This window comes from Sturnira hondurensis, unplaced genomic scaffold (genome assembly GCF_014824575.4).
Source record: "Sturnira hondurensis isolate 20B ecotype Veracruz unplaced genomic scaffold, ASM1482457v3 Scaffold0024400, whole genome shotgun sequence".
In the NCBI taxonomy this organism is placed as follows: Eukaryota; Metazoa; Chordata; class Mammalia; order Chiroptera; family Phyllostomidae; genus Sturnira; species Sturnira hondurensis.
Window position 1 is genome coordinate 1794710 of NW_028097031.1, and position 27799 is coordinate 1822508.

The following is a 27799-nucleotide window of genomic DNA, read 5'->3' on the forward strand; positions in this document are numbered from 1 at the left end:
AAGAAAACCTTCCACTCTCGCCACTGAGGATGGGGTCAGTTATAGGATTTTCCTAGCTGTTTTTCAGCAAGCTGAGGGTGTTCTCCTCTGTTCTGAGATGGTTGAGCTTTTATCATGATCAGGGACTGAATTTTGCCAAAATTCAGGTAGAGAATTCATGATGTATGGTATAACAAGAGAGTTTTTACTGCAACCTGGATGTTTTAGGTGTTAGGAGACACTTGGGTGGGAAAGAGGGCACTTCGCCTCCTTTCTGCCAGGTAGAGCTGGAAATACAGGTACTTCATTTCACCTGGGAGGAGGAGGGCTCCCTTCTCCTCCAGGGAGGGAGGGAGAGTTCAGGCTGCCCTGGGCAGGGCAGGGTGGGGTGACCACCTGTCATTGCTGCTGGCTGTGGGGGTGGGGCCACAGGGCCGGGGGTGGGGCCACAGGGCCGGGGGTGGGGCGGGGGGCGGGGAGCACAATAGTTGCTGTCTAAATGTTTTCCTGTCTTGCTAGATTTTTCCTTCCCTGGCTCTTTGCCTAAAGAGAGCAGGATCCGGGGGAGACTCCTGCATCTGTAACCTTTCAAACAATATTTCCAGGCTGTTGGCCCCTCTGACATTTGGTCTGAGATACACGAGACAAAAAGAAGAATACGGGATCTCACGGGTGCATTGCACCCGGTGCCCCCCAGTCCCTAGCTGGTCTCCATTCTCCTCCTCACCTTTTGGCATTTTCTACTAAGATTGCTTTGCTTAGTAAGAAGGCCATCGGCTGTCAGGCATACTCAGGATGACGGCCAGGGAGACCGTGGGGCCTCCGTTGGCCCAGAAGCGGGTCTCCCCAACCATTGCTTCTTACCTGGCCTCTGCCCCAATGAAATAAATAAATCCCGCCCTCATAGTGGCCTCACATGCTTTACAACCAGGCACTTCTTTATTAACTAGCAATCATTTTACTATGTATGTAGTTATTTCAGTGAAGGCAACAATCAAGCGTAATACATAGTGCAATAGGCTACTATTCTGCCTAGTCTTTTTTTCCTCCATTCTTGGAGTCATTCAAAGGCCCCATTCGGAACGCCGACTCTCTTTTGTGGCAGTGGACATTGTCATAGAAGGCAGATTTGGAAACCAATTTGCTGAATCCATTTAAAATGACACTGCAGTTTTACACAACAATCTACTCAGGACAAGCCAATATGTTCTAGACATTAATTTCATTTTAAATGTCTGTTTATATCAAAGCCGTGATTGTCTTTGAAATTGTCCAAATATTTGGTATGTTTTGAAAATTTCCTTCTAACTTCCTATGTGAGGTGTCAAAATACAGGATCAGTCCTGGCTCTCTCGTTTTTTGGGCTTGAGAAGAATGAATTGTTTCTGAAAAGCTTGAATTTTCTTTGAGTATAACCAAGAAAATAACTAATGTTTTCTATTATCCAGTGCCTTCAAATGCACTCTTTAACCATTAGTAACATTTAGAATTGAAAGCATACTTTCTAATATTCACTTAAATGTTTAGTTCAGAGTAAATGTATTGAATTTAATCACATATTAGAAATATTTCTTAAGTCATATGCAACAAAAGTTTTTAAAACATTCCAATAGAGACATTTTCTGTGCTATTTACATAATCAGAAAGTCATTAATGAGAATTTGGACACATATAGTAAAGAAAGAAAACACGACAGGAAATATATCTTAATAAATCCATGATTCTTTATTTTTAAAAAAACAGCAAAGTTTATGATCAAATTTATACTGTAAGAGATAAGCAATTACTATATACTGCAGAGTATTTTTGTACATTTAATAAATAGGTACAAGTCTTAGTTTCGTTTTTCGAATAAATTTTAGAAAAATAAGGATTTGTGCTAAATTATTTTCTGAAACAAATTACAGATTAAACCACAGAATCACTTCTTATGAACAAACGTTCTCCAAGATAATAAATACCACCCCAAAGGAACGTATGGATTCTAACCATACATATGCTAAACAAGTTTCCTGAGCATTTTCTTTTTGGGGAAGAGAGAAAGTAGGACATGCGGACGTTACAGGTGAGCCCTGTGACTAGAAGGGATTTTGACAAGGCGATCCTGAGCGATCCCCGATTCCATAAGCTGGCGTCCTGGTCCATTGAGAATCACACAGACGTAACCATTACGACAGATTAATCCTGACAGCAGACGAGTGTGCAGAGTTGTCCAGTTCACTCCACGGGCCATGGAAAACAGGTCTCCTTTTCCCAGTTTTTCCCACACCTTGTGAATCATACTTTTGAATGCTAATACATTTTAAATTATTATGNTCTAACCATACATATGCTAAACAAGTTTCCTGAGCATTTTCTTTTTGGGGAAGAGAGAAAGTAGGACAAGCGGACGTTACAGGTGAGCCCTGTGACTAGAAGGGATTTTGACAAGGCGATCCTGAGCGATCCCCGATTCCATAAGCGGGCGTCCTGGTCCATTGAGAATCACACAGACGTAACCATTACGACAGATTAATCCTGACAGCAGACGAGTGTGCAGAGTTGTCCAGTTCACTCCACGGGCCAGGGAAAACAGGTCTCCTTTTCCCAGTTTTTCCCACACCTTGTGAATCATACTTTTGAATGCTAATACATTTTAAATTATTATGGGTAATTAATCTTGAAACTTACTAAATTATCTCATGATACGCACTTGTCAGTAGGGGGACTGATACGGCATTTGGTAAAGACCGTTCTTTCCCTGAAGTGGATTTGTGTCTCCCAGTCAAACTTGCTGCTCCTGTCACGTGGTGCCGGGGCTGGAACACCCAAAAAACAGGCTGCCCTTCCCTGCAGACTAAAAGTGTGACCCTCCAGCCCGTCTGCTGTCTGTCCTGCTAAAATGATAAAGAGCAGCTTCCTCCATCCCCGGTGTTTGCATGATACATTTTATGGTAGCATTCACTGTTGAGAAGTAAAAATGGGGGGAGGGTGGCAGGGAAGACCGCAGTGCGCCGATTCCCAGCAGGCGGCAGAGGCACGGGCGTGCCGGATCGCAAGGCCTGGGAGCCGTTCAGGGTGACGTTATGGCGTTTGTTATTTAGAGGACCATCTGAAGGAGTGTCGTTTTTAAAATTATTTATTTATTTACCTTTAGAGGGGAAGGGAAGGAGAGAGGGAGAGAAATATCAATGTATGGTTGCCTCTCTTGCATCCCCCGCTGGGAACTGGCCTGCAACCCAGGCCTGTGCCCTGACTGGGAATGGATTCACCGTAGTGTGGTTCACAGGCCCGCGCTCAATCCACTGAGCTACACCAGCCAGGGCAGGAGTGACATTTTTTTTAAAAAGATAGTCGATAGACAATAGTCTCATTTTCCAAGAAACATATGGGCAGCAAGCCAAAGCTCATGGATGTGGCGGTAAAAGCTAGACTCTTGAGGGGGGACTCCGTGGATTTCAGTCCCAGCTCCAAACAATCTCCCTAGGGGTCAGCTTCCTCATCTACGTAAAAGTAAATGATAATAGTTCCTACGCGTAGCATGATATGGAGGTTAAAGGAGATAATTACACGTTTCTGAACATTGAGCACAGTGCCTGTCACATGCTAAGTGCTCAAGACCTGTCAGTCATTAGTGCTTAATAATATCACATATTCTCAAAGAACTCAGCTGACAGGCAGCACGGAGCTGACCTTCATTCCTAAATCCCACGTGAGAGAAATGCACAGGGAGAGCCCATCTTCTCATCTCCACTAGAGCAGGATAACTCAGTCTGTTAATCAAAATCAAGGAGGTATTTCAAGATTCCAAAATAATTGTATCATTTATCTACTTTTCAGTTATTGAATAAGTGGTCATTCAGAGCATGCTCTAAGTAGGTTCCTGTGCTTTCTTTTTAAGAGATTTTATTTACTTATTTTTAGAGAGAGGGGAAAGGAAGGCAAAAGAAAGCGAGAGAAACATTGATGTGTGGTTGCCTCTCGCTCGCCCCCTACTGGGGACCTGGTCTACAATCCAGGCATGTGCCCTGACTGGGAATTGAACTGACAACACTTTGGTTCACAGGCAGGCTCCACTCCAGCTAGGGCAGGTTTCTGTGCCTTTTAATTAATACCGGAACACATACACGAATGTATTCCTACGCAAAGGTGGACCGCTACTGCGGACTGAGTCCCAAATTCACTGCCCAGTCTCGTTCATTTACAGTGGTTCATTTTCTAGGAAGAGGTCTAACAGTGCATCATTCTGCATAACTCTGTTTAAATGCCTCAAAGGTGAAGACCCAGGGAATAAGGGAGCAGAACTGACAGCTTTTTCTTTTGATGAATGTGATTCAAGACAAACTTTCAGTCTTCGAAACTAAACAATTAAAATGTTCTAAAAATTTCTTTCTTTTGAGATGCAATGTTAAATTGGATTCTGAGATATTGTAAGATACTATAAAGCATTGATGGGGAGGGGAATGAGGAATTCAGTGGAGTGGGCGCATACCGTATTTTGCTGTGTATAATGAGCACGATTTTCCCCAAGTTTCTGAGGGAAAGCAAGGATGCACATTATACATGGGTAGCACTAATTATCCATGGGCAAATTATGCATGAGAATCGGTACTAAAACATGGACGTGCATCATGCCCGCAAAACACAGCTATCAACACTCGCCCACAGTACTGTGCAGAGCAGCACCGTGCTCCAGTTCTTTAGGTTTAAATAAAGTCCATGCATTGACTTACTAAAGAAAGGATAAAATTCAGATTGAAATCTGTACTGTCCATGAAAAATAGAGTAAAATAGGAATTTAAATAAGCTGAAAGCAACATACCCTGTCTAATAGTTTAGGCATCAGAATTTTCTTTGCTCACTAAATATTAATACATTATGAAAGTCACTGAGGGGGGGGCAGGGCTGGGAATATAAGACAGAAAACTGTACTTGAACAAGAATTAAATTTAAAAAATTAAAGTCAGACAGGACTTTTTATTTTATTACTGTGTGTTTTTCAAAGTAAAAGAAGCAAAAACTAAAGTTCTAAAGTCTTGCTTCTCTCTGTTAAAATGTTTTGTATTCTGATGTCACAATTTAGACTGTTCTTCTAAAGAACAAATTTATGAAATTTGATTGGTTTTTACTGATACATTTAGCCATTCATCACACATTTCACGACATCTCAAATGTGTCCTCTCTGTGGTAGATCAGGACACAAATGAAAGGCACAACAGTCCAGGAAGGGGACAGGCATACATGGACTTCCAGGACAGGGTAATAAACAGAGCCTTGCAGCTGTCTGAGCACATGGGGTTGTCTACACTCCGATAGCTACGAGGATCCCTCCAGGGGACATTGAAGGAATGTCTTGAAAGCTGACCTTAAGCTGGTCAGCGGGGAGGGGTTCGGGTTTGGCCTCCTGAACCAAATCTTGCTATGCCAACGGTAACTGAAGACACTGGAGAGAGATCAGGGATTCGCAAAAGGGCAGCGCTAAGAAATGGCAAAGGGGAGCCTTCAGAGATTTCACCGGAAGCTCCCACATAAAGTTACCTGGAGAGATTTGTGTTTTAGAAAGATGATTGAGGCAGCAATGCCCAAAAGAGGTGGGGGATGAAAACAAGCTGAGACTGAGGTAGGAAGATGAAGAATTCAGTTGCTGTCGCTGGATGGGGTGAGGTAGGGGAGGCAGCGGGTGGACCACAAAGCTGTCAGAAGGCCGAAGGAGGGGCAGTTCATGGCTCACACACTTGAGTTAATAGAGAAGAAAGTATCATGATGAGATCTAGGTTTTGGCGTAATAAATGGATACTGAGGGAAAAGAGGAAGACTACGAAGGGAGGAGATTTCCCTTAGAGTATAAACTAATCTGAAAGTATCTGGGCATTTTATGACCTTAAATCTACTTGATATGCGGCAAAACCCTGTTAGCTGGAAAGAGTAAGAGGGTTTTCCATCTAGTACCTAAATGTGTGGTGGCTACCTATTTCAGCTTCTGCTCACTTAGTGTTTTCAGTCAACCGATGATGGGTCAGTATGAGTTAATCCATTTATTATCTCTACCAGGTTACTTAATGGAAGCTTTTTGTGTTTAATATCAGTGAAATAATTTTCCAGAAGCCCTCCAGAGAGACTCTGAAAAGCCAAAATTCACCTTTAATTTTTCTGAGTGCTTTTTCTTCTTAAAGTTACAAGAAAAATAAGTTCTCTTTGCTGAAAAAATAGCAAGTCACTACCATTTGAAAATTCAATTTACGCTGTAAATATTCCAGATCCCTTTACCTTGGGGCAGCAATTTTTCTTGCTGGAAAAGTATTTTAGCCTTTATACTAGTAGCAAAATGTTCGGGTGCATACTGTGCCCAAGCTACAAATTGCTTTGGTTGGTACATACCCAGTCACACATATACTGTGTTGAATTGGACTCAGCCAGATAACAGGTCTAATTTCTCGCCAAATTCAAATACTTTAGATTAACTAAGTGAACTGATGAGTCCTCTGTCATCATATAGCTACTGCCCACAATTATGTTACCAAAATAATAATTGGTGAAACCAAAAACAATGCACGGCCTATGGCTCAAGAATAAAATGAGATCCGCCATGACTGAAGGGATGTTTTCTAGTTCGACAAAACTTGTAGGTAGACCTGACACACTTTACATGAAACCCTACTGCAACGAAATAATGAGCAGCTTCCAAGTTACTACTTTATGTGCATTGGTCATACAAGTGCTATTTTTAACATTAGTTAGGATGCCACATAAATGATAAATTTCACTACCAGAATTTTATTGCAATTTCTCAGACAACACATAGTATAAATTTCTCTCAAGTCCTTTTTTAACTCATTAAACTCTCCTTGTTGGCATTCTAATCCTTTAGTCACCAAGAGCTGTGGGTTCCTTGCCAACACCCCAAACTTCCCTCTGCTTCAGACCGTTCTGTGAGCAGTGGGACACAGGACCCCCCCCCACCAAACCAAGACACCCGGCAGCCTTCACGTCATCGTCTCAGCCCAATCCAGTATTCCACAGCAGGATTCTAATGTTCTCGTCAAAGCCACTGACAAATTTTCCTGTCTATTCAGAGTTCATGTGGTTTGGTTAGAATGATTTTACAATATTTCAGTTACACGTGCGAGAGCCACTGAGTAGTCTATGCTTGAAGAAAAGTCTAAGGCATTTGCAGCTTCACAGAAGCACTCCAGTACTTCTGGGTTTTAGACAGAAGACTTAGGGTGGGAAGCAGTAATAGTGCCTTTTTAGGTACTGAGCCAGCTGTGGACCCCAGGGGACCAGGCACCCAGTCAAAGATGCCAGGAAACCATGAATCTCACAAGCATTCTCGTAGCACTGCCGCATTATGACGACATGGCCCGGTGCCCAACAATATCAGTACTCGGTGGATTTAGGAAATCTGAAACCTGTAGCTTTAAAGAAATGCTCTCAGAGAAGACTAAGCATCACTTCCGCTCTGTGGGGAGCAGTGGAGATGCGCGGGACAAAGACTGGGACTGATGCTTCCGCGGTGATGCAGGTTGGGGAAGCACGTGGTTCTATTTCCTCATCCTAAACCAGTGTGTTTGGAGGAAACAGTGTTCTTGTGACTGCAGAGAGTAACCATCAATAATAGCAAAGGCAGAAAGTACTCACTTCCTAGTACAGACACACTTGACAGAAGGATGCACTTTACGTGACTCTTATTACAGTTTTACACATAGTAGGCACAATTAGGGGAAACACTTTCCGAGGCAAATGGCGAAGGCTTCCTTCTTAATGAATTCTTTGGTTGTACGCGGGTCTTGAGTGACAACAGCTCTATGAACTATTACCTGGTTTTGCTGGTGTCTGGTCTGTGTCCCCTGAGGACCAGATGAAGTACTACCCTGGGTTGGAGCTCCTAGAACGCATTTAATACAATTTACCTTGCTTTTATGTAAATAATGACAGAACAAGAACATCTTTAGATCTGAGATAGCATCTATTATTCATGAAGCTGCTGCTGAACATGCTGCTTAAACTCTTTATTCTTTTAAAAAATAAAAACTCGGATGTTCTTCACAGGAAGCATAGAGAAAGCAGGAATACAAACTCTCTGTCCATCTTCCCATGACTGTTGGCGTGATGCTTCTCATTCACTGGCCACAGAGTCCTGAGCCGAACAAAACACAATGAGACTTCATTAGCACGTCCTGGTCAGCAGGAGGTAGTGACGGCATCAAAGCAAACCCTGCTGGGCAGGGGTGGTCCAAACTAGTGTTAAAACCAACCATTCCCATTCAGCTCCTGGGGGAAAATACTGATGAACGGTGAAAAGGTAATAATATAAACCAAAAATATTGGAATACATGAGAAGAAAAGAGGAAAATCCAGAAAAATTGAGAGGGGGGGAGTAAGAACTACATGAAAAATTATAAAAGATACCCGCTCGTGGTGACAAGAGAAAAAAACTATATAGGCAGTGCAGTAGATTTACTTTTAGATTGGTTCTCTGGTGGCAAAAAAAATGTTATTTACTTTTGTATGACTATATATTTTCCCCCACAATATTGTAAACAAGCCTGTCCAAGCACATAGTGATTGACTAGCTCTTTAATGAAACAAACAAACAAAAAAGTAGCTGGATTAATAGACCGCCTATGTGTAATGGATTTTACCTTTTACTTGGAACAGCATTTAGGAGTAACTTACATTTTTTCTGTGCCTGGGGACATTATTTTCTATACCATTGCTATCATCTGATTTCCTGCATTGAAAATAAAAGGAAAATCATTAGATGTTTACACTACATAAAATTAAGTCAATAACCATCCGTCTCCCGGCTACCAGGTTAATGTGAGAGGTAATTACAGACAGAATTCACTCTTAAAAATGTTTGATAATGGTGATTGTTTGTATGCCATTTTGTTGCCATAGATGACAGTGACAAAGGCCTATTTTACTTGGAGGGAGGGTTGCTTCTCCCTGAACGTGGGCGGGGGCTCGGGGATATGGCTGTGATGTGTGTGTTGCTTCAACACGTGTAAGATAATAGCCCATTAGGGGCTCAGCCAATACGTGAGATACAGGTGCTGTAATTTGACATGTTTATTACATTGAATTAGAGGCTAAATATGGTTCTTTATCTACCCTGTGTGCATCAGAGCCAGGATACAAGTCTGGGCTTCAGATTCCGGAGACAGGACCGACTAACCTAGCTAACAAGGACGGATAATGTGCCCTTCTAGGTCTGATGGGCAGCTCAGGCTCATTCAGCTATTAACATTAGAGAATGAATTCAACCACCAATCAATTATGTCAGAACCTGGGGGCGGGTCAGGTAGACGGGACTGTGTGGGTGAAATGTCCGAGTGGATCAGATAATGAGGGAGGGCCTCGTTGGACCATTTCAATGGGTATTCAGGCCAGCCTGTTCAGATGTTACATGTTTAGAGTCATTTTTAAAAATCATTTTCACCAACAAATCACTGATTTCTAAACACACATGTACGTAAATAAACATTATATATAAAATATATTGATACATAATATTTATTCTCTGTCAAAAATAAATTTATCTCCTAAGAATTCTAGAACAGCATTGGCAAAAGGTTGGTCCATATGAGTTCAAGGACCTTTGACCCTCACATGAAATCTAAGGATAAAGCTGTACCCTACAGACGAGAAAAATGAAACAGTGATCTCAGTGGAGCAGCACAGGGTGCAAAAACTGATGGACGATATCCCAATTTCAAAATAATCTAAAAAATTAAGGCATCATACTAGAAATCAAAACACTCCAACATTGCTAAGATACTCTAGAAAAAACATATTTAAAGTATTTCTGAAATAGGGTAGGCTACATGAATGGGAATTGAACCCTTGAGAAGTGATGGCCTGCTCCATGCTGTTCGGGTACCAGCCTTTGAGAGCATGTCCTAAACAGACGCGCGTGTGCTGAGCCCAGAGCAGCCCCCCAGGTTGCTGCGAGGGGATGCTCGGAAGTACCCAGGAGGCTGAGCTGGTGGCCGGGAGGGCGGGGGGAGAGCCAGTAAGCCTGGAATTGTTCAGACTTCGTAATGACTGTCACGTGTTTCATATGGCTTTAAGTAGAAGAGAGGGACTCCATACATGGGAACTGGAAAGATGAAGAGTTCACATGAATATAAACAAGATGTCCAGGTTGTCAGGAAAGAGGGGCAATCAGTTCTCTTCCAACTGGGAGCGTGTGATTCTACAACGCTTCTACTCCTGCCTGGGGTTACAGGACTCCTGATGTAATTATTTAATGGCCTTAATCTAGAACTTCATAGAGCATTGACTTATTTCACCTGCCATATGTGAAGTGAGTAAAAACAACTATGTCGAATAATGTCTACAACTATCTAAATGACAAAGGCACACTCGTGCCTACTCTTTATGCGTGGCTACAGCACCCACACCTCAGAGCTCCCACACCTCACAGCTCCCACACCTCACAGCTCCTGCCTGCTGACAGCAAGGAAATTTAAGTGCAATTTTTTTCTGGTAACAGTTGGCTAGGCCTCTGGTTTCCACTGTCCTCTGGTCTTATTTTCCTGGTCTCCAGCCCTCAACCCTGTACTCAGATTTTTTGAAGTGTCATTGACCTAAATACTATATTAGTCTCAGGTGCACAACATAGGGATTCAACATTTATATACCTTACAATGTGCCGCCTCAGTGAGTCTGACAGCCATCTACCCCCACACAAAGTTATCATGATATTGTGGACTATTTCCTCTCTGCTGGACATTATGACCCTGTGGCTTATGTATAGGCCTAGAGGGCATTATGTTAAGTGAAATAAATCAGAGAAGGATAAATACCATATGATTTCACTTATATGTGGGCTCTAAAAAAGAAAACAAAACAAATGAACAAACAAAGCAGAAGCTGACTCAGAGACAGAGACCAAACATGATTTCCAGAGGGGAGGGGATGGATGAAAAAGATGGAGAGTAAGAGGTACAGACTTCCAGGTGTAAACCAGAGGTGGCTCAGATTTCCACCCTGGCCTTGGCTGCCTCTGTCGCTGGGCTCCGTCACCCGGCGCTCTGGTTTGGAGGAACTGAGCTTCAGCACGCCAGGCCCCATCCCCAGAACCTCTGTCCCAGCCCTTGTCACACTCAGCTCAACACAGAGGGGGCTGTGCCAGACAGTGGCACAAGCTGGGTGCCTTCCAAAGTAATGACTGATGGAGTGCTAAGCCAGTGGTTTTCAACATGACAGGGAATCTGCATCAGTGATTGACATGTGAGAGAAATGCAGATGCCTGGGCACCAAGCCCAGGGGCTCAGACCTGGAGATCCAGGAAGGTCGGAGTCACTGAGCACCCTAAGTGATGAGAAACACAGCCAGGTTTGAGTACCAGTGCTTCCCACCACAGTGCTTCCCTGTTTTCACTGAACACCNGAGTGCTAAGCCAGTGGTTTTCAACATGACAGGGAATCTGCATCAGTGATTGACATGTGAGAGAAATGCAGATGCCCGGGCACCAAGCCCAGGGGCTCAGACCTGGAGATCCAGGAAGGTCGGAGTCACTGAGCACCCTAAGTGATGAGAAACACAGCCAGGTTTGAGTACCAGTGCTTCCCACCACAGTGCTTCCCTGTTTTCACTGAACACCTTCTGCGCATCAAATCCCCAACCCAGGCGCTTTACAGATACAATACCCTTTAATCCGACTGCCTTGTGTTGTAAGTACTGACATTAAACCTACTTTCCGAGGAGAAGAGGGAAGCACGGAGAAGTGGAAGTCAGAGTGTGGGACAGCCCAGTGACAGCAGGTGAAGTCCAGGTGTCTCACCGCAACACGGACAGAACACCCACACAGTACACCCGGGGGGGTTTCCCCAACTATAAACATTTTATCCTATTCCATGATTATCTGTATTTCTCTCACACGAAAACAAATCTAGAAAAACTGCTACTTACAGCTGTTCGATTTGTTCAAATTCCTTCCCATCATCTGTGTGATGAAAGAAGAATATAAATGTTAATGTTAAGATTAGTTCATGATTCCTACAGAGCGGTACGTTCAATTCAGCTTTCCCCCCAGTTAGAGACACGCTGTGCTGTTTCCCCCAGGGCATGAGGGACAAGCGACACTGGACAGCTGCGCCTGCCTCCCCTCCTGCTGCCTTCCTGCTCTCCACACCTCGCCTGGCATTTCCGTCAGGCAATGTCTGCTGCCTCGGATTTTCAAGACAGGGCTGATTGACAGATTAATTAAAAAGGACTGGAGTCATTAAAAACGTAGTGCAAAATCAGGAAAGAATACAGAACTGAAGACAACTTTCCTGAGAGGGGGCCATTGGTTTCTGAACCTGCAATCCACCAGGTGGAGGCTATAAAGACCAGCAACTAACAGGACAGGGTCTCTTTCATGAGAAGTCCACAATGCATGGTAAAATCATTTTAAGTGAGTCATCTACCCAAAAAAGTAATTGTCTTTGGTATTAAGCTACCACAGAGTTTCCTGATGTGCAGTCCACTACCAAAGCACATAACCCCTTAACTGGTGCGTAGGGACCGGTAACACCAAAGGAAAGTGGATACGATCTATTTTAACACTGAAACAGTTTGGCGAGTTGAAATAGGAAGACCGTCAACACAAGCTTATAGCTCACTATCACCACTGAGTTTAACATAAATATCACTCCAAAGAACAAAAACTAGATTTCCCCCCCAAACCCTAAAGCCCCTGTAACATAGTTAGTCATAACATGAGAATGTTATCTAAAAAAATTAAAATAAACCGTACCTGGGCGGTTCTTTTTCTTTTGGGTGTACATTTCACAAAGCAGAATAACAGTCACTAAAATAACCACCTCCGCAGCTATTGCAAGAAATGGTTTGAGGGGCACCAGGTAACTCAGCACAACCAGGTCGATGTGGTCTTCGATCTCACCCAACGGGAACACCGCGTGGCACCTGTAGGTCCCCTGGTCATCCTCAGAGAGGTGCATTATCTTGAGCCTCGTTTCATTAACACTCGTGCCGTTGATCACATACTTATCGGTCATTTGAGCATCAAGAGGAACCTAATAGAAGGAGACATAGAAACCCATTCCTATCATACTGCATACAAGCTGCATGCCCTAAATCAGGGGTGTCCAACCTTTGGGTGTCTCGGGGCCGCACTGGAAGAAGAAGCGTTGTCTTGGGCCACACATTCAATATAACGTGACATGTAATGACACACAAAAAATCTCATCATGTTTTAAGTAAATTTACGATTTTGTGTTGGGCCGCATTCACAGCTACCCTGAACCCCGTGGGCCAAGGTTGCACACGTCGGCGAAATGGTCTAGTTTGGGGCAAACGCTCCAAGATAGTGCCAAGGAAACTGCTTACCAGAAAAGGACACATTAAAATTTGTGAGAAGTTATACATAACAGAGCTCAAGTCCTGTCAGATTTGATGTCCGAGGGGCAGCGAATGCAGGAGAAGTAAACTTTGCTTTGCATACTTAACATCAAAGGTTCAAAACTCCAGCATGTAGGTCGTCAGAGGCAAATATTATGTGAGGATTAAAAATACAGAGACCTTCCAGCCATCTAGGCTTCATGCTCTAATTCCTGACTAGCTGTTCAAAGAACTTCCTCCTTTACAAGCACAGGCATACATTAAGTTTAGGATTAAATTAATGAAGCTATTAAATCCGATTGTTCCTGCAATGGAGGATCGCTGGCCCCTGACACTGGGAGCCCCTCCAACCGGAACCGAAGAGGAAACCGTCCGGCCTCCAAAGATGGTGCAGACAGCCTGGCGGCAACCCCAGTGAGTCTGGCGTATGCGGTGGGCTGCCCACTCTCTGTCTCTTCACATCGGAATTTTCTGTCGCTCTCAGGCACGCTAGCTTCTGAAAGATTCACCGGGTTTTCCCAGTCACTGAAGAGCCATCTTAAGCTATTGGTGGGCTTATTTGTTTGATCCGTTTAAATTAAATTTTACTCCCAGGATGCCCTCGGTGCTCTACCACTCAACTGCACTGTTCAGTAAATGTTCATCTGCATACATTCTCAGAGGTGGTCCGATGAGGAACTCTGTGTGCGTCTATCGTTTGCCCCCTAACTGTAGTAGTACGCTCTCTGTGCACAGCACGGCCTGTAAAGCTGGTCACAAACGCATCCTCCCTAACTCAGAGTGATGACTCAGAGCACCGTGTGAGCAATGGGCCTCCCAGGTGGTCGATTCAGGTGCAGCTGGTTCATCGGCATCTTGAAAAAAACACTTAACCTACACCCTGTTCCTTGCATGTTTCTCCTATCCTAATATGACTCATGCTGAGGGCCAAGTTCAGAGAAAATTAGTAGAGCAAATGGAGAGAAGCACAGACGACATTCTAAAAGTTTAACATAATTAGATTCAAGGTACCTTTGTCAGTATCACACACGCATCAGTAAATTAAACTGTGAATTTCCAAACCACAGTATTTTTAAACATTTACATTTTAAAAAGTAATTATACACAAAAAGTGATTGCCTTTCCCAATCATCACCAAGATACGCAGACATATTAGCGGTGTAAGTGTACTCCTAAATGACTTGGAACTGTTTCTTTGAAAAACCAACAGTACAGAATCAGCCACTCTGCCTTTTAAGTCCTTTCTCTCTCATCCTTCAACAGTACGAATTTTGTCTCAGAAGGAAGTTAATATTTCATGGTGAAACCTACACTGTCTCATCCTGTTCCTTCTAAAATTACAGCTGGCCTTCACAGAGTTTAATTTCCATGATCCTTAGCAGCAGGGCAGTAGATGGGTGTCCCCTGAAGGGCAATTTCTTAAATGACCGTGCTATTTGAGGCTATTTCGGAGGAGGAAAGAGAGCCAGAAGTGATTTCTTGAATACTCCTGCTTTTCTTCATATCAGCTCTCTGAATAGCCATTAATTCCTTAGTAAGAATATTAAGTATTTGGCTTTCCTTAAGTCTCTGCGAGGTCAAAAAAGGTCAAAGAGGGTTAATAAAATAACCTAAGACTTAAATTCAATTACCAAGGTTTCATTCTGTTCTCCAGAGACAGAAGCAGGAAAAGAAAATGGACTTTTTTTTTCTAGTTACGCTCCTGAAACAATAAAAGAAAAAGAATCTGTTTTTGTTGGATTATTTCTAAGGTCATCAGTGAAAAATAACTTATTTTTTCCTTTCAACTTCCTTTCAAGAAATTTAAATACATTGCTAAATCTAACAAGCAAAGTACCAGCTAATGAAACATTACATTTTCAGATGTATAATGCCCTAAGCTAAAAACATCAATGACAGCTGCATTTACCACTGTTCTCTCTGTATGAATACACACTGACGAAAAAGATAACAGACCTATAAATAGTCCTAGGAATTCTGAGGCTGCTATAATCATATTATTTATGAAGTAAAATTTTTTCTTCGAATCAAAGAAATATGATCTTACCTGCACACTCCCATTACTACTGTACCAGGTCCAATTTAAAGGACAACAATCTTGGCATTTACACATCAAGACAGTGGAGTCCCCCACGTAAGTGATCAATGGTTTGTTTTTGCCATGAATTTCAGGGACTAAGAGAAATTTAGAGAAATGCATATTACTGAGAGAGTTTGAGTAAGGAGGATGTATTCCAGTTGAAGTTACTTTCTTTTGTTTTCTCATTAATATGACTTTATTATGTAGCTTTAGTTGTATATAGAATGAAACTAGTTATAATAGTCAGGATGTATAATAGAAACAGTAATGTACTAGATAGCTAAATGTAATTGTTCGTAATGCAGAATGAAAGAAAGATCTTCTAGTATCAAGCCTAATAACAATGACAAGTACTATAATACATTGTTACATGGTTGGATAAGAAATTTTACATTTCAGGCCTATTTCCTCCTACCTATTCTGCTACTTTAGAGCAATTTTTTTCAAAGTTGTATTCCTAGATGGCATTTGATCGAGGAGATACAATTGTCAGGATATAGATTCTTTAGCTGATACAGATTTATCAAAAGCCATCAAAGGGTTAAAGCAGGAACCTGAAAAGGAACATGGGAAAATTAAGAGCAAGAGAATAGGGCAGGAAAGAGACTAAAAAACCCTTTTGTGTGGTTTTATAAATATATATATTATTATTCACTGTAATAAAGTTCTTAAGTTTGAAGTAGATGCCATTAGAAACAATAAAAATGGCAGCTAGCTTTAGAAAAATTAAGTATTAAGGACCAAATAATTTGGCCAATAAATTAAAACATAAATAAAGTAATAAAAAGCCAACTAGTTGTTTCCATGGCAAAACCACTTCCTTCTGAGGGTCACTTCAAAGTCACTTCAAAGGGTATGTAGATTTGTCAACTAAGATTATTGTTGTTGATACTTTTTCTTTTTCTTTTACTAATTTAAGCAGAGTTTTGGTTTCGTGTCTTGTTTTTCCTTTTTGTTGTTGTTTGGTTTGCCAACAGAGAGAGAATGTAAGAAAACTGTCTAAATTTTAATACTATGTTCACAAACTTTGTAGGTATTCTTTGGTATTTACTTGTTATCCTATTTTTAGATTTTATTTTGGAGAGGGTGAGGGTGGGGAACAGACAGATCAATTTGAATGACTAAAATTAAGTTTCTATATTAAAAGCATTTTCCAAGTTCTCTTGGCTCTTTCCTACCCAAAGATCATTAGGTCCCTGCTGGATGTATGAACTGTCCAGATGAAGAAGGGAAAAATAATTGCTAATAACTACAAAAGAAATTCTGACTTGTCCACACACGGGAGAAGGCGTAAAAGCAGAGTTGTAGAACAAGGCTTCTTTATGGGCTCTGTCCTGCGGTGGTCACTGTTGCACTGATGCGTGTGGGGAGTATTCTTTTTTCTGTACCGTTTAAATTCAGCCTAAATAAATATAAGGTAATTACACCATCACCTCTCCTCCGTTGAGCCCACCAACCTGTGGACTACCGACGGGGGCACTGCGGATAATAAGGAGAGGCCAGTGACAGGAGGGACTGTCACCCACGAAAGCATGAATGCTTCAGTGACCCTGAGAAAGACGACAGAGCCACTGGTAAGCGTTGGTTCTCCACTTCTCATAGCCAAGGAAACGTGTTGTGATGAAACCGAATGGCCCATGATTCTACATAACCCAAGATGCGACTTGACAATCAGAATGTATATTGACCTGACTCCTAGTTTATGAAGGGCTAGTGAGGTGGCACTGGGGTGTCCCAGAGGGAAGAGGGACACAAGTGCATGTGACTAGCCCGACCGATGCCATCCTAGCTGAAAGACGCTGGTCAGATCTTCTACACACTCCTCGGGAGAGGAGTCCCACAAGCCCGACTGGTCACCACTGAGCTGAGGGACACTAAGGGACAAGTGGTCACTGTGTGTCCGTCCCAAAGGTCAGGTCATGGGTGTGTGAAAGAGACAGTGCCACGTGCCAGTGGCGTGACAAAGATAAAGTTTGGGTGCACAGAAGACCTGGGTGACAACTGCAGCTTCAGCGTCACCCGCACTGAGGACAAACGCAGTGACCCCAACGTGCCCCACAGTGTTGCTGTGCAGCACAGGCGGCAAACACCCGAATCCGGCTTCCACCTTGTTTCATCCGGCGGCAGCACCAAGGCCTCCCTTAACTGTTAAAGGGTAGTTACACCTACACAGCCCCAAAATGACCCTCGGCCCTTGGAGGTGACCACGAGGCTGAAGAGGCCCCCGTGAAGATGAACTTGACACCCCTGCTGTACAGGACTCCCCCCGGGAACAGACGCCACGAAGTGCCCGGTGCAGAGAAAACACCACGACGTTCAAACTTCCGTCGTGATCACGTACTACCGCTTTTCTGAACCGGGCGGTTTGTGATGCCCGCGGCTGTTCTGCTCACCAGCCAGCTTAACGGGGCGCGTCGTCGTCACACGCAGGATGACCGTGCCGGCTGGCCACATGGGGCAGAGAAGAAGTAAGACCCAGGACAAAAAGGAATTCTTCTGAATTCACCTGAGAACCACCAGAATGTGTGGGCGCAGCCCAAAAGGAGGAAAAGGCTCCAAGTTGAGTCCCTCATGGACCACCCCGCCCCTTTGAAAATGGAGGTTCGAATGGAAAAGTGATGAAAACAGGAGATGAATTGACAGGAGACCAGGCCCAGAAGAACGAAGAAAGAAGAGCTTTGAGCAGCCCACGGTGGCAGCAAACGTGCAGCAGACGACTTCTCCATGAAGTGACAGGGCCCGTTCCGCGCGTGGGGCGCACTTTCAAGTGCTTGGCTAAGGCGGTTGAAGCAGATTTTGTTTTTTTAAAGATTACAACCGAAGTATAAATTAGAACATTTTAAATCAGGGTGCCTAATTACTGCTCCTTACCATACAAGAAATGGAATGAGCTTGGTTAAAATCTTAAAAAGAAAATTTTGGTTTTGGGTCTAGGTAGTGTATGGAACAGGAAAAGTCCTTGGAATAACTTCACATAGTAAAATGTAAGAATAAGAATGAACTGTCCCATTCACTACATACTGCTCTTACCAAGAACAGGCCGAATATGGCAAACAGCACTTCGAAACGACCGTAAGCTGTCATTTTAAATAAGGGAGGAATTGCTGCCCACACGCCTGTTTAAACAGAGGAGTGCAGTGTCTCTCCACAGAGGAAGTCCCGACATCCATTTTCCCATTCACAATGCAAGTGCCTTCGACGGCCAAGGCACCGGCTTCAGAGATGGTGGTCTCAAGGAAACGAGAGTCACCTGCAGGGATCGCTCACAGCCACCAAAACCCACGGGGGCTCCTTTGTTTTAAAGGTCTCAGTTGATTTCAATAATGAGCATGTGGACCACTTGTTTAGTTTCTCTTCCTACGCTTTAAATTTCCACTCCTTTTGTTTAAATTCACCAATAGGAGTGAGCCCATGAAACCCTGGGCCCCACCATGGCCCCGATAAAAGCAGAACCCCAGCCCTGTGCTTACTCAGCCTCCCTCTCCACAACCTCTGTGGCCCCGGCTGGGCTGTGTCCCTTCTGGGTCTCGTAAATACCCAACCTGCACTTTTGCAGTTTCCTGAGGCAGGGCAGGCATCTTGCAGTCACAGTCAGAACCACAAGGGCGGGTCCAGCTACACCACTGATTACTGATAGGCCGACCCTGTGCAGAACACTCTCACCCCAGCGCTCTGCCCTGTTAGGCCAAGCTGCTTCCATCAGTTTGGTTCAGTTGGCTCAGCCTGCGGCTGCGCCTTCAGGGCTCCTTTGCAGACCCAGAGCGCACGCTTGCTGAGGAAAACAACCCACATGAGAAAACTGGAAGCAACTCTAGGGTCCACGAGAGTTGGTTGGCGTCCTGATGCTAATATAATAAGTACAGCGTATGCTTTGGAGAAACAAGACAATGAGGTCAAGTGTTGGAACGGTAACGGCCTACATCAGGCTGACCCACAGACCACTGTAGTGTTTTGTTTTTCTTACGGTGGAGCCAGTTTCCTCCCCCAGACACGGGACAGGTGGCGGCCGAGGGCAGGACAGCGGTCTGTGGACTGAGGTGCCTGGTGACCTCAATGTAAATCCCCTCCTCCCATCCAGCCCTCCAGGTCCCCAGTCCAGAGAGGGCTATGCCGGGCCGGATGGGTCACGTTTCAGGGCTCCGGCGGGGCACTGTTTCTGAGGGCAGGGAGTTAGGATCCCCGTGACCAGCACGTGTCCTGGTTCACGAGGGTGTATCCAGACGTGGACTGGTAACCACCAAACTGAGCTCGGGCTTCACCGGGAGGAACAGGTGCCTGTGCTTCGGTGTGAGGTCAGTGAGGGTCTTGCTGTCAGTGAGGGTCTCACTGAGAAAAAAACAGTGGTCCATGAGGTCAGGCCTTCAAGGATTTCAGCAAAGTGTGTGGCCAAGGCTGGGTAATCATCACCATCATATTTTATTTCGCTTTGGTGTCTTGTTTTGTGTATATTTCTATGTTTGACTTTATTGTGAGGAGATGATTGGACCAAGGGAGAACAAAGTTATTCTTGGGTTTTTGGACAAAACACTATTCATCTGTTAGCTCAGTACCACTTCCTGGTCACACTTCACTCCAATATACCCAACGCCTGGGGTAGCTTTGTTATTAAATGAAGTATGAGAAACACATGAGTACAGCCAACATAAAGCCCCACTTGAAAAGATCAACCCAGTCCTGACTGGTGTGATCAGCGGATTCAGTGCCGGCCTGTGAACCAAAGGGTCACCGGTTCGATTCCCAGTCAGGGCCTATGCCTGGGTTACAGACCAGGCCCCTAGTAAGGGGTGTGCAAGAGGCAACCGCACATTGATGTTTCTCTCTTCCTCCCTGCCTTCCCCTCTCTCAAAGTAAATAAATAAAATCTTTAACAACAACAACAACAAAAAAAGTTCAACCCAGAAGAGGCCCCAACTGAAGACTTGCAGATTAAGCAGAGAGCTCAAGTAGGGAATCTTCTCTGAAGCCCAGGCTCCTTCCAGACCACAGACAGGGGGGAGCTGTGCTGTTAATAATGCAGCTGCGCTTTTAATAATGCAACTGTGATGCAGCCACTTCCAGAGCCGGGCAAGGCCGCCTCGGAGCGAACGTTGCCCTGAAGGCAGACTGAAACCGGCGGTGCTGGCATGAGTCAAGGGCGCAGTTCCTGCGTCCCCCACATGCTGGTCTCCCAGATAGCGATCCTACTTCTCCATCTCAGCATGCTTTTTTCTGGAGAGACTATACGTCATGATTCAGCAGGAAAATATGTGTTGGAATATGATCAAAATGTCGACATGGACTCACGAACTAAGAACCCAACGTGGAAGGAAAGTGATGTTTTAGGGAAATCACAGTAGAAGATACACTTTATCAATAAACATCTAAGCAGCAGCGGCGTGGGAAGCGTACCTGCTGCTGGAAGGGACTTTTCAAGAAAATCGTGGGTATTTTGCGAGGTTCGGGGGAGGGGTGCATTGCAGCGCCATGAAGCCGTCTCCACGAAACGTTCGGATCGGGACACAGACTGCAGACGGCAGTGCTGCCAGAGAGGCACACACAGACCTTCTGCCTTCCTTCATCTCCTCTGTGGTTTCCCCGCTGTCCCGGAATTGATGGTCCTGACGACACTAGCCACCGCTCGGCTCTGCCTTCTGTGGCTGATGCCGGCAGCGTGGGTCTCCATGATAAAATGCTCTGTGCTCCGGGGTGAGGGGGGGGGGGGCGGGGGTTGGTGGTTTGAATAGTCCCATNAAGGGACTTTTCAAGAAAATCGTGGGTATTTTGCGAGGTTCGGGGGAGGGGTGCATTGCAGCGCCATGAAGCCATTTCCACGAAACGTTCGGATCGGGACACAGACTGCAGACGGCAGTGCTGCCAGAGAGGCACACACAGACCTCCTGCCTTCGTTCATCTCCTCTGTGGTTTCCCCGCTGTCCCGGAATTGATGGTCCTGACGACACTAGCCACCGCTCGGCTCTGCCTTCTGTGCTGATGCCGGCAGCGTGGGTCTCCATGATAAAATGCTCTGTGCTCCAGGGGGGGTCGCTGGTTTGAATCGTCCCCCGGGCACAGGTGTAGGTGCTGTGGGCTGCTGCTTGTATTTGGAAGTATTCATGAGCCGAAGGACAGTAATGCTGCATTCTAACGTGTCCTGCTGACCTCTCGGAACTTGGGGTAAACCAGGACATATGTGATTAGAAGCATCCATTCTCAAAGATGGCAATTTTGCTGATTTAGGCTGATTGCCAGGAACATGGGGTCTAGGATCCCCCCCAGTGAAAGATAAAGCCCTAGGTACGGAGTTACAACGTTGGCAATTTCTATCTGTGTGCTCACAAACCAGAAAAAAACCAACCTGGTCATTCGGGGCTTAATTTATGTACTTTCAAATTAAGAAAAAGAATCTTCCATATGGTCACAGACAGCTACCTTCAACCCCAGGTTTGCAGCTGGGGTTCCAGCCACTCTGTCATGCCACACTGCCGCACTGCCAGTGTGGTGCCACGCCTGGCCTCTGGGACGCTTCCCAATGAAGATGGTGGCGGGGCCGAGACACGTGTCATAGCACGTGGCACCATCAAAACCTCCCCATGACATCCCAGCGTTCCATGTCCTGTCATTGGTCCTTTACCAACCAAACTGCATCTTTCTGCTAAGAGATTTTAACATTGATGAATAGTGCAGCAACCACCTCAGAACATCTGAGCCACTACAGAGAAACCCTGTACACCATCACTCACCCGCCCGGGGTGGAAGGCAATCACCGACATCGGCTGCCACCCCTCACGGGCGTCAGCAGGCAAACACACACAGGCAGCAGGGCTTTCTGCGCCGGACTAATCAGGGATGTGGAGGCCCTTTTACGATCTTGTAGCAATAAATCACCCGGTGCCCAGAAAGGCAGAGACGGGAGCGCTGCTGATAAATTGTTTGGAGAGCATGCTCTACAGATGACTCATGAATTCAACAGCAGAAATTTTGGGGGGGCTCAATTGAAAATAGAGTCTGTAACGCAGGCTTCTTCTCCACACAGAGCTGCAGTGCTGGCTAAGGAAAGATAATCCTCTTAAAACCTACGCAGCCCATGTGGAGAAAGCATAATGGGACACTGATAAAAATATCCATCGCTCTCTGAGCCTTACAGACCTAATGAAATTAACTGCAACATGAGTTGTTCTGCAGATGCTCAAACGTCTCTAAATTGGAATCAAAAGAAATTAGTTTTCAAAACAGTATAAATTTAGATAAATTACAGAGAATTACTGTTTTACCAAAAGATCTAGAAGGGCTCGACTTATTAGTTTTATAAATATCATCATGATAGATCTAGTCCATACTTACAAGGTATATTAATGTTCAGTGGGCATTAAACCTATATACTGAACTGAACTGCTTCAAGAAAACTATTTTTAAAAGAATATTCGGTGCCTCTTTTATTCCTAAAGCACTTGACTTCCCACGTAGGCTTTACGTTGGTGCTGCAGCCTTTATCTCTGAAAGACATGAAATAACCTCCGGCTGGTGTAGCTCAGTGGATTGAGCGCAGGCGTACGAACTAAACAACGGCGGTTCGATTCCCAGTCAGGGCAGATGCCTGGGTTGCAGGCCAGTTCCCAGCAGGGAACACAAAGAGGCAACCACACATTGATATTTCTCTCCCTCTCTCCTTCCCTTCCCCTCTAAAGATAAATAAACAAAAATCTTTAAAAATGTTAAAAAATAAATAAATCTTGGTTACATATCACATTACATCTTTTAAAAAAAGACTATTGGCATCGAGTCTACTGGTATATTGAGAAGTGAAATGTTCCTGTTCACCTTCCCATTAGAAGTAAGAATGATCACTTCCAAATAACAGCTCGGGTAATTTAGTACAAGAAAGCTACTGAGAAACACGTAATGTTGTCAATATTTAACCTCTGAAGAGGCGTAACTAGTGCACATGTGTAGAAAACGAAGCCTTTTAGAAGTGAGCAATAAAACTGTTTTTAAAGCTGAATTTCCTGGAATCACATTAAGCCTCCAGATTTGTTGAGTATTACTATAAGACCGTGAGGTCTTTTTTACATATTTAATGGAGACTCAATAAAATGTTTACTATGATTGTGTGTGTGCACACATGAGTACATGTGTTCGATATCCTTTGAACTCTTTGGGAAGGGAAGGAAGGAGGCTGGGGAAAAGACAGAAGGAAAAGTAAAATAAAAAAGCGAAGAAAAAGAATGAATAAAAGAAGGAACTGTATATCATTTATCCTTCCCTAAGTTAAATTAGGCAAATGAAGGAAAGAAGGTTGAGAGAGAATGTACATGATCAAAATAATCAAAAGATAACAGTTTTCTGCCTCTGCCGAGACCAAGTTCCATAAACGCCAGGATTTACTGTATTTACCAAAATGGCACAGTTACAAAACCTTAAGAAGGAGGTACACCTGTGAGGGGAGAGGGACGCAGAGAGGGGTACAGGATCACGCCACCTCACATCACAGCAATGACGGAGCAGGCCATCCTGCTGTAGAGGGGGCCTCCTGGACAGTGTCCCTGTGTTGTCCCAGCAGCTAGCCAGACAATGATTTCTCCTGTTTGCTGGGAAGTTCATGTGTAGAAAGGTCCAAATTAGCCAATATGGCAACAGCCTGCATTTCTGAAACACCAACATGGACACTGTGTCTACTAATTTGTCACGGCATGGAGGTTTGCATGAAGATAATTGCCGACCTTGAATAACTAGTCTTTTGAATGTGTCTGAGATCTTTACAGTTTCATTTTAATGATGGAAGGAGTAAATCATTTTGATTTGTCCTTTTCCACAAGGGAGAGCCGGGCATCACATTCTGGGGTGTCCTTACCTCGGTGGCATCAAAAGTAGGGAACCCTTTGCGTCTCTGTATTATTTTAAAGTTTTATAGTTTCCCTGAATTTCCACATGTGACACATGTTCTCACAGCCTAGGACTGCAGTAACTTGGACACCTGGAGGGCCATTATAAAAGCTCTGAGTTTAGAGGGAGGGAGGGAGGGAGCAGGGAGGGAAGGAGGGAAGGAAGGAAGGAAGGAAGGAAGGAAGGAAGGAAGGATGGACGGAGGGAAGGAAGGACTGCTATGACTTACAAATAACATGACAGCCTGGTCCTTCTAACTAAAACCTGTGCTCGAATGAGGGCCGGAAGCCGAGTGGCAGTGGACTGGGAAATACAAGTCTGACCCCTGGGCAGACAAGAAGAAGCCCCATTTTAAAGGCTGCCACTTACAATTCAATGGGAAGCATATTATGAATGTCTTTCAGCTGCATTATGTCTAGCATTGTAATAAGGATTTAAGAACTGGGGGGTTTAGAATTCTTAGAACACTGGTTATAACTTTACAAAATATTAGTACTGACCTTTGAAATTAAATGTGCCCCTTTTTTTCTTTTCCTCTTGAAAGATACAAGAATAATTTCCCAATTGTTTGCTATTCATGATGGTGAACCTAAAGATAATTCAAGTTATTAATACAGGCTTAGTTTTCAAAACACTTCCTAATGAAAATGAAAAGACATAGCGATAAATCAAATGGCTAGAATAGAAAAAAATTCTGTAAATACGCCACTTTGAACATTAGCATGACATTCAAGTGACCGCAAAGGCGAGCACGCCAGCCGACAGGAGCATTCAGGACTCAACGAGGGATGTCAGGCGAGCGCCCAGGACCCAGCTTGGCCTACTCACCAGTATTGCGTGTACACAAATCTGTCCGTTGCTTTGATGAAATAACCGTTCTCCAAGGGCTCATCGTCCTTTTTCCAAGACACGTTCACTGAGTTCGGATCCCCAGATGCTGTGAACTGGCATGCGAGTTCTATATTTGACGGATTTTGTAAAGTGATGTTTTTCTCTACTGCCACACTGGAATGTTCTATTAGCCACAGGAAGAAAACAACAACAAAGACGACATTGTAAAAGCTATATTTGAGGGAAGTCCGATATATAACACGGTTTAAGTCATCAACAGGTGTCTCTCCTGAGACAGTTTCTTAATGTGACATTTCTTCCAAGAAGTAATCTTCATCAATGCAGATTTCATTTCCTTCATCATTCCTTTGCCTCTTGCGTAGGCACCGCTAAAGAAAAGTTTGGTAAAAACATGGACAGAATTGCAAAGGCCTCAGGCTGCGATGCTCGCCTCCTTCAAATCTCTAGCTGACAGGATCCACGGAGGAGAAAACTGTGCGGAGCTGTGCCCTGTGCCCTGGCAGAAGCAGGGTGCAGTGGAAACAACCCAAACCACTGGGGAGTCCTCTGTGGTTACTACAAGAACGTTTTGTATATAACGTGCGTTTGTGTGACGGACTGATTCTGTCCTTCCCAGACTCACTCCTTAAGAACCTGGAGGAATCGGGTAAAGATCCATATCCCAGACAGAAGAATTTAAATGTTCACCTGACTTGTCATTGAATTTGAAATACCAGTACAAAGCCTGGAGGGGATTTATCTACAGGTAAGTATATAGATGGAGATACAGAGATGGAGATACAGGTGACATAGGACCAACCAGTTTATTTATTTTGAACAGTGGTAAATTAAAAAAAAAATCAAACAAGTACACTGCTCTGCCTAAATGGACTCGTGGCAGCCAAATGATATAGAAGGAACGTCTCCGTAGAGTTCCAGCAAGCCAGTGAAGAAACGTAATGCAATGATGTTGCAACCCCGAGTGAATGAGTCATGGATCTGGGCATTTCGCATCTGCTGTTACCATCAATCACCTCTCAACCAGAACACCCACCACCTGGGCAGGGATCTGGGAATACAAAGGCAGGGAGGCCCCGAAACTGACTTCGTCTCTAGATCCTATCACTGGTTTATAGGAAATACAGGGGATGGGAAACCCATTAAACTGCACTTCATGAAAGTGACCAACAAAAACCAGGTTGTGCGAAGACGTCTTAGATAAATCACCTGGTTTGTTTCAATAGATACATTAGAGAGGGGAAGGGAGAAGCCTAAAAATGATTAGGGTACTTTAAAAACACGGCGTGTCAAAAGAAGTAAAACTAAACCATCACATTTAGGAATGCACACCTGGGTCAATTTTAAAAAGTAAGGCAGTGGCCCTGGCAGATGTGGCTCAGTGGATTGAGCACCAGACTGTGAAGCAGAGGGTTGCTGGTTCGATTCCCAGTCAGGGCACGTGCCTGGGTTGCGGGCCAGGTTCCCCGGTGTGGGGAGCACAAGAGGCAACCACACATGGATGTTTCTCTCCCTCTCTTTTTCTCTCCCTTCCCCTCTGTCTACACATAAATAAATAAAAATCTTTTTTAAAAAGCAAGGCAGTGACTACATAGAAATNGATAAATCACCTGGTTTGTTTCAACAGATACATTAGAGAGGGGAAGGGAGAAGCCTAAAAATGATTAGGGTACTTTAAAAACACGCCGTGTCAAAAGAAGTAAAACTAAACCATCACATTTAGGAATGCACACCTGGGTCAATTTTAAAAAGTAAGGCAGTGGCCCTGGCAGATGTGGCTCAGTGGATTGAGCACCAGACTGTGAAGCAGAGGGTTGCTGGTTCGATTCCCAGTCAGGGCACGTGCCTGGGTTGCGGGCCAGGTTCCCCGGTGTGGGGAGCACAAGAGGCAACCACACATTGATGTTTCTCTCCCTCTCTTTTTCTCTCCCTTCCCCTCTGTCTACACATAAATAAATAAAAATCTTTTTTAAAAAGCAAGGCAGTGACTACACAGAAATCAGAGCAGCCCTGGCTGATGTGTCTCAGTGGATAGAGTCGTGGCCTGAGAACCAAAGGGTCACAGGTTCGATTCCCAGTCTAGGGCACATGCTCAGGTTGTGGGCCAGGCCCCCAGTAGGGGGCTTGAGAGAAGCAGCGACCCGTTGCTGTTTCTCTCCCTTTCTTTCTCCCTCCTTTCCCCCTCTCTAGAAATAAATCAATAAAATGTAAAGGAAAAAAGAAATCAGAGCAGTGATGGCCAATACTCCCCAGGGGAAGGGGGGGTTGCTTGCCGGAGAGAAAACACAGGACAAACACACTTCTCAACTTGGCGCTCCATCATGGGGTGTCATGAAAAGCAGAATGCAGAACCAAAATGCACAAAGGAAAAAAATAGAACTTAAATGAATGAACATGAAATCACTTTCAACTGAATTTAAAACTTTACAGAAATGCTTCCTTCGGCAACGACTAGGTGCGAAGGTGGCCAACAGTTAAGAACAGCTAGTGTGAATTGCTTTGTGAGCACATGCTGGAAATAACTGCTTCCGTAATTCCAGAATCGCTGAACTGAATTTTATACTCAAAAAGAAAGGGGAAAAAAGAAATGTGTTAGGTAGAGTAAGACTTTACCCAGAGTCAATTGTATAGGGAAAACACTGAGTCAGTAAACTGAAACAAATTACTCATTTCAGCACATTTTCTGAGCATCTACCATGT

At 44.2% G+C, this 27799-nt stretch overlaps 1 protein-coding gene and 1 long non-coding RNA gene across 2 annotated transcripts in view; both read right to left on the reverse strand.

Moving 5' to 3' along the window:
• Nucleotides 1-6713: 6713 nt before the first annotated feature.
• The window catches only part of EMB (embigin), a 52627-nt gene continuing 31541 nt past the window's right edge, over nt 6714-27799 (reverse strand). The window contains exons 3-9 of the mRNA XM_037038543.1: nt 25079-25265; nt 24751-24839; nt 15359-15486; nt 12707-12986; nt 11878-11911; nt 8635-8689; nt 6714-8095 (exon numbers count right to left, since the gene is read on the reverse strand). Coding sequence (XP_036894438.1) covers nt 8075-8095; nt 8635-8689; nt 11878-11911; nt 12707-12986; nt 15359-15486; nt 24751-24839; nt 25079-25265 — 794 coding nt within the window. The 3' untranslated portion in view covers nt 6714-8074. The remainder of the gene's footprint in view (nt 8096-8634; nt 8690-11877; nt 11912-12706; nt 12987-15358; nt 15487-24750; nt 24840-25078; nt 25266-27799) is intronic.
• LOC118981718 (uncharacterized) lies at nt 8839-10746 on the reverse strand. Its single transcript, XR_005065403.1, has 2 exons — nt 10397-10746; nt 8839-10364 (listed from the first exon to the last, which is right to left on the reverse strand). It is a non-coding gene; the product is annotated as an uncharacterized LOC118981718 (long non-coding RNA).